This window comes from Rhinoraja longicauda, chromosome 1, assembly GCF_053455715.1.
Source record: "Rhinoraja longicauda isolate Sanriku21f chromosome 1, sRhiLon1.1, whole genome shotgun sequence".
NCBI lineage: Eukaryota > Metazoa > Chordata > Chondrichthyes > Rajiformes > Arhynchobatidae > Rhinoraja > Rhinoraja longicauda.
This window is the reverse complement of record NC_135953.1, coordinates 89,220,005-89,232,799: the sequence shown is the minus strand read 5'-3', so window position 1 is coordinate 89,232,799 and position 12,795 is coordinate 89,220,005. Positions and strand designations below refer to the sequence as shown.

The 12,795-nt window shown below is 41.7% G+C and overlaps 1 protein-coding gene across 1 annotated transcript in view; it reads right to left on the bottom strand.

Annotated features, from left to right (window-relative positions):
* The window catches only part of prkg2 (protein kinase cGMP-dependent 2), a 66,402-nt gene extending 54,754 nt beyond the window's left edge, over positions 1 to 11,648 (bottom strand). The window contains exons 1-2 of the mRNA XM_078396866.1: positions 11,119 to 11,648; positions 2,222 to 2,388 (exon numbers count right to left, since the gene is read on the bottom strand). Coding sequence (XP_078252992.1) covers positions 2,222 to 2,388; positions 11,119 to 11,648 — 697 coding nt within the window. The remainder of the gene's footprint in view (positions 1 to 2,221; positions 2,389 to 11,118) is intronic.
* Positions 11,649 to 12,795: the final 1,147 nt, after the last annotated feature.

The window sequence follows — 12,795 nt, the reverse complement described above, 5'->3', positions numbered from 1 at the left end:
CGACTGCTGGCGACTAGGCTGTCGCCGCACGTTTGCCGGGGTGTCGCGGGCATGATCGTGAGTAGTCTCCAATGAGTCGTAGCAGATCTCAGGTGGTCGTGGAAACTTTATTCTGTTCGAAATATTTCGGCGACAGCTGGCTTGACGCCAATGATCGTAGCTTGTCGTGGGCGCTGTCGCAGGTTGTTGGCAGGTGTGGTAGGTTGTCGCCGGTACTGAGGACGGATGAATTTCATTGGCGACTACCAACGTCAACCGGCGACTGGTACCAGGATCAGGAGAAGGCAATTGCGACAGGAACTGTCAAAACCCGTCCACAGAAGTTCAGCTGCAACAGTGGAATGGGGGCGGAGACCACGATGCTGTCAAAGGGGGCGGACACCTGACCATACCGACCACAAGGTCCGGCCAGACCACTTTTTAGGTATATTTTGTAATTGTTTGAAGTTTAAAAAAAAAAGATTTTTGCATGTAGTTATCCACCTTTCATAGGAATATAGTTTGTTTGAATAAAGTAGATTTTCGAAACATATTAAAAAAAAATTGGAGTCTGAAATTATTGCATTTCTAAGTACTTTCTCATGGCATCTCTTTCAAATATTCTAGTTTCATTTAATTTGACCAATGAAATAAATACTGACACAGGCATTGCACTGCATTTAAAAGGGAACTCTTTTCATTTATTTAGATCAATGAAGCAAACACAAAGACAAGCAATTCACTTCATTGAAAGGCGAACCCTTTTCATTTATTTCGATCATTGAAACAAAACCAACACAACCAATGCACTGCATCGAAAAATAAACTCCTTTGGGAGGGTGTAGGGGGCACTGAAAAGGGGCTTGGGTTGTGGTCTTTTGAGAGCTCTCTTCCTGGAGTGGTGGACCTCTGCTTGTGGAGTGGGCTGTTTGCTGCTGGTCTTCAGATAATGTCATTCTGCCATGGTACGCTGCCTAATTCGGAGTTGTAGGAAGTGCAGGTTGACGTCGTTTGTCGTAGCTTGTCATAGTCCCTGTCGTAGTGGACGTCCTAGGTCACGAAGACTGGGTCGCCGGTTGTCAGCAGGTTGCAGTCGCCTAGGTGGTAAGTTGTCGTAGCTTGTCGCGTGCATTGTCGTGGTCATTGTCGTAGACATTGTTGTAGGGTAAAGAAAATTAAGTTTTTCGGCGATCTGCTACGACTTTGACAGTCGCCGGCAGTCGCCTTAAAAATTGCGTAACTGGGACAGGCCCTTAAATGTTCTGTTCATCATGAATGGTAAGGTAACCAATTTAATGTTTTGTTGCAAATATCAATCAGACGAACACATCTAAATATGGAAGGTAGATTGACACAAAATGCTGAAGTAACTTAACTGGACAAGTAGCACCTCTGGAGAGAATGAATAGGTACATTTCAGAAGTGTCTGAAGAAGGGTCCCAACCCAAAACGTCATCCATTCCTTCTCTCCAAAGATGCTGCCTATCGCACTGAGTTACTCAAACATTTTGTGTCATTCTTCAGTGTAAACCAGCATCTGCAGTTCTTTCCTACACATAAAAATGGAAGGCATGGTCACCATGCAATTGGGCAGTCATTGACTGTGCTCCATTCCTGCAATCAGTGAGGGTGCCACAGCATTCTCTTGGGCTCATCAGTGAACTGACAGACGAAGCACCCATTGGTTTGAGCACAGTACATATACAATATAAATCAGGGATCCACGACTGGTGTAGCAATCCAATTATAATGTTATGAATGTACGACATTGACTATATATAAAGCTCAGTTTTCCTCTATTTTTGTGGGCCTTAGTTATGTCCACGCTCCAGTGAAACTGCCCTGATCATTGGCCCTTCCTCGTTCTCAGGAACCCTTGAAGGTGTGGTAACCAAGAGTTAACCCAATCTGTCCCGACACCTGTTATTGTGACAATAAAACGGAAATGAGACCTGGCCCTCAAATTGGACAATTCCTTTCACCAGGTGCAAGTCGTCAACACCCACTACATCACTTTAAACCATTATTTTTATTCATTCATTTTCTGGAATCTTGGCATTGCAGACAAGTTCAACATTTATTGCCCATCTGCAAATGCCTGGTGGGCAGCCTTCTTGACTCACACCAATCCTTCTAAATAGGAAACTTCATGATTTAAATCCAGCTATGAAAATCAGCAGATCAATTCTTCTCCAAATTTAACTTTAACGGCAAATTCAAGAACTTTACAAGTTTTTCTAACCTGCCAATACAAAAAGATGGTTTCCTGGTTCGCCTTGCTTAATAACATAGTCACCATCTTGGTAGTTTTTCTCATACATACACTCCACCATGTCTCGGACATGCTGAGTCTCCAGTCGTTTCAGAAACTGGTTCTTGTTGAAGGCCACAGTTATGAGCTTCTTCACCCTGTTATGGAAACAAATTAGCTGATTACAATGGAAGGTGTCCTCAGTAATCCTAATGGCTCTCCTCTGAAGGACTGAAGCAAAGCACCTTAAATTGTATTTAAATCTCAAAGATTCAAGAAGTGAAGATGTATTAGCTGTAACATTGCTTCAAAAAAACTGGCGGTAGACACAAGAAACTGCAAATACTTGTGTCCTGAGCAAAAAGGAAACTGCTGGAGGAACTCAATAGGTCAAGCAGCATCTATGGAGTGAAATGGACAGATGACTCCAGGTGTGGCCGAACCAGCTGTGGCTTTAAAAATTGTATTTAAATCTCAAAAGCTCAAGGAGCGATATCCAGGTTATTTTATTCTATGTCACAGACAATGAGGGCCAGCATCTCATGTGCTTTCTTCACACTTTATCCACCATTGCTGTCACTCTCAAGGATCAATGGACGTACCCCATGGTCCCTCAATCAGTAAACTAGGGCTCTATCTTTTACTGCGAACAACCCATTCGTATTGATCTTTATTGGCCTTCCCAAAATGCATCACCTCTCAATTATTAGGATTAAATTTAATTTAGCCATTGCTCTGCCTAATCTTCCATTTGATCAAATAACTTGCTGTAGTTAAACAAACTTTCTTGCTGTCTACATTACCACTGAATTTTGTATCATCTTCAAACTCACTAATCATATCATCCACATTTACTTCTTTGTCATTAATCGCCAACGTCTTTTTTATTGTAAGCTACAACACAAATAAAACTACTTTTTTAATGTGACAAGTTGGTGGGGTCAGCCTGAATGCCTATTTAAGTGTTACATGCTATTTAACATTTCTTTCCATAAACTTTCCCAAATTTCTTAAACTGTCTCTTTTGTCCCCTCTATCTAACTTCCTTGATGTCACAACCTTGCATCATTCTCAATTTCAATTACCTTTAACCACAGCATCCACTCCTATCGATATCCCTTCATTCTCAGTATAACGACATGCATATCCAAATTCCTCAGGCACAACTATCGTATCTGCCTCCACCACCACTCCTGGCAACATATTCCAGGGCACCCTCCCCTCTGTATAAAAAACGTGCATCACACATCTCTATTAAACTTTGTCCCTCTCACCCTAAAGCTATGCTCTCTAGACTTTGACATTTCCACCCTGGGATAGGGTTCTGACCATCTACCTCTGCCTCCCTTAATTTTATGAACTTCTATCAGGCGTCCCCTCAGCCTCAGACAAATTAGCAAATTTGCAGATGACACAAAGCTGGGTGGCAGTGTGAACTGTGAAGAGGATGCTATGAGGATGCAGGGTGACTTGGACAGGTTGGGTGAGTGGGCAGATGCATGACAGATGCAGTATAATGTGGATAAATGTGTAGTTATCCATTTTGATAGCAAGAACAGGAAGGCAGATTATTATCTGAATGGTGTCAGTTTAGGAAAAGGGGAAGTACAACGAGACCTGGGTGTCCTTGTACATCAGTCATTGAAAGTAAGCATGCAGGTACAGCAGGCAGTGAAGAAAACTAATGGCATATTGGCCTTCATTATGAGAGGAGTTGAGTATTATGAGGAGCAAAGACGTGCTTCTGCAGTTGCACAGGGCCCTGGTGAGACCACACCTGGAGTATTGTGTGCAGTTTTGGTCTCCTAATTTGAGGAAAGACATTCTTGCTATTGAGGGGATCACAAGGTTAATTCCCGGGATGGCAGGACTGTCATATGATGAAAGAATTGAGCTACTGGGCTTGTATTCACTGGAATTTAGAGGGATGAGAGGGGATCTTATAGAAACATATAAAATTATTTAGGGATTGGACATGCTAGATGTAGGAAACATGTTCCCGATGTTGGGGAAATCCAGAAACAGGGGCCATAGTTTAAGAATAAGGGGTATGCTATTTGGAACTGAGATGAGGAAAAACTTTTTCACACAGAGAGTTGTGAATTTGTGGAATTCTCTGCCTCAGAAGGCAGTGGAGGCCGATTCATTGGATGCATTCAAAAGAGAGTTAGATAGAGCTCTTCGGGTTAGCGGAATGAAGAGATATGGGGAGATGGCAGGAACAGGGTACTGTTTGTGGATGATCAGCCATGATCACATTGAATGGTGGTGCTGGCTCAAAGGGGAGAATGGCTTGTTCCTGCACCTATAGTCTATGTATCTATATATCTATATATCTATGATAGAATGAAGACTAAATTACTAGAGGTCTTTAAGATTATAAAGGAGTTTGATTGGGTAGATGTGAGGGAGATGGCTCCATTTGTGTGGGAGGACACACCTAATAAATCCAGAGGTTATTGGTATATGCTGATGGGTTTAGAAGAAGTGTTGGAGGAGACTCAATAGGAGCATCAGCACCTGTTGGGTTCATTAGCTCTTTCTGTGCTGTATGTCTTGTAAAAATATCCTTAATTGCTTCTGCTCAATGATCATCTGAACACTATTTCACAAATTCATGTGATAGCATGAATATAGAATTAGGCCATTCTGCCCATCAAGTCTACTCGACCATTCAATTGTGGCTGATCTATCTCTCCCCCTCAACCCCATTCTCCTGCCTTCTTCCCATAACCCCTGACCCCCGTACTAATCAAGAATCTGTTTATCTCTGCCTTAAAAATATCCATTGACTTGACCTCCACAACCTACTGTGGCAATGAATTCCACAGTTTCACCACCATCTATTTGCATTGGCGCATTCCAACTCCAAAGTTCGGCTCCATCAATATGAACCAAACTGAATTTCCTTAATTGAATACAATATATAGATGATGCCTGGTTCCTGCAACTGACTAATAATGAATTTCTACCACTCTGAATTCAATATGTCTCAGAAAGGTAGCGATGACAGAAAATCAAACTGCCAGTGAGATCCTTTATGTTAAAAAAATTTTTTTCTCTCAAAACCCCATCAAAGAATACCACTTGTAAGGGTACAGAGACAAATGGAGCTGTTCTAACGCAGAATGATCATATCAATAGTTTCCTCATGGAGTCATAAAGTAATACACCATGGAAGCAGGCCCTTTGGCCCATCCTGCCCATGCTGACCAAGATGCTCAATCTCCACTAGTCCCATCTGCCCGTGTTTGGTCCATAGATAGGTTTTTAGATAAAATAAGAGCATGTGGGATTGGGGATAATAAACTTACAAGGATTGAGGATTTGTTCATGGACGGAAAATAAGAGAATAAAGAGGTTGGGAACCTGTGACGAGATGGTGACTACAGGAATGGGGGTTGAGATGCCACTTGTTCATAACTTATACCAGTGATTTAGATGAGCGGAACTAATATAATATATCCAAATTTGGCGATGATAAAACGCTGAGTAGAAGCATGTCCTGTGAGAAGTATGCAGAGAAGTTTTGAGGTAAATGCATCAGTTGTGTGAATGGGTGAGAACATGACAGATACTTGACAGATTGTATAGAATATGGAAAAATGTACATTGGCAATAAAATAGAAAGTCAAACTACTTTTAACTGAGGAGGTAGTGAAATGTGTTGGAGTTCAGAGGGATCTGGGATGTTTTCAATTAATCGGTCAAAGTTAGTAAATAAGTACAATAACAATTTAGAAGATAAATGGCATGATGGCTTTAATGACAAGAGGATTTGAATTTCATTATAAAGAGAACTTACAACAATTATATTGGTAACTGATGAGACTGCATCTGCAACTTTGCATATACATCTGCTTACCATGGTTACTATCAACTATTTATTTCCCAACATGTGCCATTTTATGTTCTAAAAATTGTTGAAGATGCTTCAGCTTCCAATTTATTATGCAAGTCCCTTTATTTATTTTGCTTGCTGCAGAATACTTTAAATTGTTAAAATATTATAGACATCCTGATTTGCTAATTGATGGCTTGAACAGTTTCATGACATCACTGTTGCGAAACATCACAGATTCACTTCAGAAAATGAATGACTTCAACGTTCAGGAAAAAATTAAAGATAGGGACAGAGTCAATGTACTCTGGCTTTTTCAGCACCATCCCTTCACTGTGGGCCTTTACAATTTGGGCCAAATTAGTTTGAGTATGAACATTCCGATTATCTCAACAAGGGTTTGCATGAAGACTGAGGAACTGCTGATGCACAACACATGGTGCTGAAGTTACTCAGTCAACCTCTGTGGAGAAGAAGAGTCCCATCTGAAACATCGGTTATCCATTCTCACCACAGATGCTGCCTGACCCGTTGAGTTACTCCGGCACTTTGTGTTTTGTTCAAGGGTGCACACGAGTTTGAACGAGTCGGAATTTGAAGGGCAGGTCATGCATTTGCTGAATTCTCCAACACCTCTGGAGAAACTGCCTACTGAATCTTCAAGTTGGATCTGGTGATGGGACCGTCACCCCATTCACTTCAATAGAGTGAAATGGCTCTGAGAGAGAAGAGGGAAGACTTGGTAGTCTTGACATTTTCTTAATTACATTTGTTCTATTATTCGTAATTATTTAAAAGTCATAAGGTCATAAGGAATAGAAGTAGAATTAGGCCATTCGGCCCATCAAGTCTAGTCCGCCATTCAATCATGGGTGATTTACCTCTCCCTCCTAACCCAATTTTCCTGCCTTCTCCCCATAACTGACACCTGTACTAATCAAGTCCTTTTTGTGATTTTTGACAGCAATATCTCGGGTGCAGTTTTGCCAGTTGTCAATGCTTTTTTCATTACATCATAGAAGGGATTCTGCTCTGGTACGGTCATGACATGACATTAAGCAGTGCAATCCCTTGTCACCACACAAGGCCTCACCATTTAAGATCAAGTCAATACTTATATGGATATTAACATCAGGAGCATCACAGAAGGTAAGCGTACACATCTCATGTCTCATTGTTGAATGTGATCAGCTCACCATAGCAATAACATCTAGTCTGTTATGTTTCCATACCATATTTTTATGTATATGATCTGCAAAAAAATGTACCATCATCTTGGGATGAAGCATATAGATGGCTTCAGAAGACACCTGGAATGCATTTTAATATACTGAATAGTGATTAATTAGGGCTGATTCTGCATTTAGAACTGCTAATAAAGAGCCTCAGATGGCTGGATTCAGATCCAGACCTACCCAATAACTTGGATTAGTCAGCCAAGGACGGGATTATTGAAACAGGTGAAGTTGGAAGATTTGTTTTATGCAATGAATTATTTAAAAAAATGAAATACTTTACTATAGGTTGCTAAAGAGACAGACTATAGACAGAATTTAAAAAAAAACTAAATTAATATTTGAACGGGAAGAGCATAAAAGGAAATAGGATGGTTCAAGGAAATGTTAAGAGGGTTTTGATTGAACAATTGGCAATGACTCATGGGTGGCTAGAATGTGCTGATTCAGCTCAATTCCAGAGGTATCCAGGGTCAGAGAAAAACTGAGGTGTTCCCAAAGTTCCTATGTAGAAGGGGCTGCAATATTTTTGTTACTTCCTCCTTTCCATTGCAGGATTCAGACTGTGCTGGGGCCAGGCCTTGGATCGTCACATGGACTTATTCATAAGACCTTGAAAGATATTGACATTCACCACACCAACTCAGTCTAAATTAAGTCAACATTACCCTCCTCATATTTTGCTTGAGCAGCTTACAACCCAGCAAAATGTATGTGATTTCTCTAATTTCAAGTAAGCCTTGCATCCCCTCTCTCTCCGTCCCTCACCCACCCGAGTCGTCCTGCTAACTCCACTGTTTTCATCCTCTTCCACATTATCACCTCTTCCACAGCCCACCTTCCCTTGGTCATCAGTGCCGGCTCTGATCTGTTCTGAATCTTTTCAAACCTCTAGTTTCCCCTCTCCCTTGAGTCTTAGTCTGAAGAAGGGCCTCGAGCCAAAATGTCAAGTATTCCATGTCTCCAGAGATGCTGCCTGACCCACTGAGTTACTCCAGCATGTTGTGTCTATCTTTGGTGCAAATCAGCATCTGTAGTTCTTTCCTATCCATTACATTTTCACATTTTCTTGAATTAAGAAAATAGCGTAGAAATTCTAATCCATCCAAAAGGGTGTGCCTAGTAGTTGCAGCAATAGGACACCGATGCACGTTTTGATTTCATACAATCCCACTATCCTTCCCATATTTGCAAACTTCTGTTGGACCCAATGTTGTTTTTTAAAAAGCTTTTTAGAGATACAGCGCGGAATCAGCCTCTTCAGTCTACCGAGTCCGCACCGACCAGTGATCCCCACACACTAACACTATACTACACACACTAGGAACAATTTACATATACACCAAGCCAATTAACCTGCAAACCTGTAAGACTTTGGAGTGTGGGAGGATACGAAGATCTCGGAGAAGTTCCACACAGTTACGGTGAGAACATACAAACTCTGTACAAACAGCACCCATTGTCGGGATCGAACCCGGGTCTCCGGCACTGCAAGTGCTGTAAGGCAGCAACTCTACAGCTGCACCACCTTGCCGCCCGTTTTGGGGAATAAAAATATGTTGCCCCATGATTGAGAGTGAGACAGAGTTTGGGTGGGGGTGGGGGCGGAGCAGCAATGAACCTGATTGGGCCTGTGGCTGTGTTTGGAATTCAGAGGGTGGGAGCTTTGAGAGAGAAAGAATAGAAGGTGCATCTTGAGGGTGAGGGAAGAGGGAATGGAATTGGTTCCTTGAGTCAGGTGGAAATGAACAATAGACACAAAGTGCTGGAGCAACTCAACGGGTCAGCCAGGAACTCTGGAGAAAAAGGATGGGTGACGTTTCGGGTTGGGAACCTTCTTCAGACTGAAAGTGAGGGGGGGGGGGCTGGATGAAGAGCTGGAAGTGAGAAAAGACCAGCACTAATCAGGGCCTGCCAAAAATGACCTCAGGTAGGGTGGTGGCCTGCTAGGCCCATTGTTGGCTTTGGAAGGTGTCATCTTAAGAGGGATACAATGTGGAGGGCTGTGGAACTGGTTAAATGACTGAGGGAAGAGGGAAATTGGGCTGGGGGAGGGGAGTGTAGGTAGAAGTTACTTAAAATTAGAGAATTCAACATTCATACCATTGGGTTGTAAACTACCCAAGCAAAGAAAGAGATGCTGTTCCTCCTAATTGTGTTTGACCTCTCCCTGGCAATGGTGGAGGCCTGGGACAGAAAGGTAAGAATGGGAATGGGAAGGGGAGTTGAAATCGTTAGCAGCTCGGTGATCCCATAGGTCTCAGCCCTCTAGTTCTTGATTCCTCTGTCCTTGGAAAAAGGCTATTGGCACCCCATGACCATCTCAGCAGGCCAGACCCACAATAAAATACCCCTTTGTGTGGGAGAATGGTGAAAAATCACAAAACAAATTTGATGGACATGAAAGAGAAAATAAAATACAGTGAAATCAGGAGAGGGAAAGGGACTGGTGGGATTGTCCTTCTAAAGACTGGTATGAATCTGATGAGCCAAATGACGTCCTCCAGTGTCAAAGGTAAAGTTATGTAAAAATACACCCCGACGGGAATCGCCAAGCTGCACAGTATGATCAGCCAAAAAGTGGGTTCAAATCCGACTGTAGCAGGTTAAGGAAAATTAATTAATGAAATCAAGAAAATAAAAAAACTGACAGGACATAACTGTGGGCCAAGAATAATCAAATAACTGCAATAACTACTTTCAGCTTCACCTATTCTGACTAATTCAGTGTGAACAAATTTGGAGAGCAAGTATGAAACTGCAAAAAGCCACAGATATTGCAAAACTGAGGTCAATAAATTTTCCTATGTTAGAGGAATTAAAGCATATGGGGATTGGGCAGAAGAATGATGTTGAGGTTGAGAATGTGTGACACCCACATTTTCAAATTGATAATTTTAAAAAACTAGGATAGGACCATTTGCAAAGCAAGGGCAAGGCAATTTTGAAGAACAAGGACCAAAATTCCTCTCTTGTGTGAGTAAGTTAATTGGACAGAAAATCTGCCAGGCTGCGTAATGACTCTCCAATTACCTCCCAAATCAATTTTCCACTATTTTCCTCTATACCACTCAGGGAAACATGTAATTCCACGTGCAAAGGAGGATTTCTATTCCAAGAAGTTAAATCTCATTTATATATGTTTTTTATAACATGTTTATTATGATGCACAAGCTGCAAGTAAGGTTTGCTATACTCCATTTATGACTGCTTGCTCAATACCATTGCTCAGTTTGTGCACTACATAATTTTAACAGGTTTTCTATTAGTGTGATAATCATTATTCTCTTACTGCAAATTTCCCATCCATTAGTGTTTCCAAATCAGTATTGACAACCAGTTCAAACGAGTCACCCCTAACAAAAAACCTAAAACTACACCACTGGCAAACATATAAAGAGGACTGACACAAAATGCTGGAGTAACTCAGCGGATCAGGCAGCATCGCTGGAGAAATGACGTTTCGGGTCATTTCGGTGACTTTTCGGGTCTCGACCCAAAATGTTACCTATTCCATTTTGTGTCTCTCTTGTAAACCACCATCTGCTGTTCCTTCCTACACAAATTATGAAGAGGACTTGGGCTAATGTTGATATTATAACTATAACAACAATAAGGTCAACAAAAAAAAGAAAAACCACTGGAACTTACATCTGATCTGCAACTCGGGATTCAAAAAACCTCTAATCATTCTCTGGCATTGACTCTTCTCTAATTACCAGTTTAAACATACGTTGGAAGATGAAAGTTATAATTAAATAATCAATCAATATTTAAAAAATATGTAAACTAAGGAAAAGGTATGTCATTACCCTGAATCTTTTCGAATCCTGGCTCCTTCCAACGAGAACATAGGCAGTTTACTGGAGTTATAGGTCCTGGTGGTAGGTTCTGCTGAGACTCCCTCCTTAGCTCCTCTCCTTTGGTTGGCAATGTCCTTGAGCATGCTGGTGCACTGATTCATAATTCTATTCGCAGACCTAAGTGGTGATGGTGATGACTGAAAAAGGACTCCACACTGAGTTTTAACGACATCCTGCAGTTTGTTCACTTGGATGCATTTGGCTTGTAACTCTTCCGTGATTTCAGCGATGGTGCAGGTCTGCCTAATGAGCTGCTCTTGCAGTTCTTGAATCCTGCCCTCCTGCCGGTGCAGGTGGTCATCTTTGCTTTTGTTCTCCAGTTCCAGTTCCAGTAATCTGTCCTGGAGGAGTTCTCCTGGGGCTTTTATATTTGCATCGGTCCCAGAGTCTCTCCAAATCTTTGCGTTGCTGTTGTTGATCGAAAGGATGTTGTTTTCCTGCTCCCTCAGCTGCTTGGTTTTCACAAAACTATTTCCCATCTTGTTTCAGATCTGCAAACACATGCACAAGCAAACAAAAAACTCATCAGCTCTGAATCATTACAATCTCAGTGCCCGAACCAATACTTGGGTGGACAATTGGAACTGACTCATATTGATGTTATTGTTTTGTCCTTGACAGTGGTCATGTCAGTTTAGTAATAACTTAATGCATGTGCCATTAACACATCATTATTTCCACCAGGGACATAAACTAATTTGTATCTACGTAGTACATACTGACTCTCTATATATTTAAACACAAGTATCCCGCTCTAAAAAACAATCCTGTACAATGCCAAAGGAATTATAGAGTCATAGACTCTTAACCCGTGGAAACAGGCCCATTGGCGCAACTTGCCCACACTGGCCAACATGTTCCATCTATACGTCCCACTTGCCTGTGTTTGGCCCATGTCCCTCTAAATCTGTCCTATCCATGTACTGTACCTGTTCAAATGTTTCTTAATCAGTGATAGTACCTGCCTCAGCAACTTCCTCCGGCAGCTCGTTCAATAACCCCACCACCCTTTGTGTGAAAACGTGACCTCTCAGGTACCTATTAAATCTAAGGAATAGAGTCCTAGCCTCCCCAATCTCTGCCTATACCTCAGGCCCTCGGGTACTGGCAACATCATCGTAAATCTTTTCTGCACTTTTTCCAGCTTGACAACATCTTTCCTATACATGATGCTCAAAACAACATCATGCGCAACTGCAACAAGACCTCCCAACTTCTATACTCAATGCTCTGACTGACAAAGGCCAATGTGACAACAGCCTTTTTACCTGGTTACTACCTGCTTACTTTCAACAGACTATGTACCTAAACTCCTTGATCCCTCTGCTCTACAACACTCCCCAGAGCCCCACCATTCATTACGTAGGCTTTGCTCATGCTAGTCCTCCCAAAATACAACACCTCACTTTCTCTGTATTAAATTCCATCAACCATTCCTCAGCCCACCTGCCCAACTGATCAATATCCTGCTCTAATTTTTGACAACCATCTTCACTATCTACAATACCACCCTCTTTTGTGTCATTTGCAAACTTGTTAACCATGCCATGTGTGCTCTCATCCAAATCATTGATATACAGTGCCCTACATAATGCTTGGGACAAAGACCCATAATTTAATTATTTG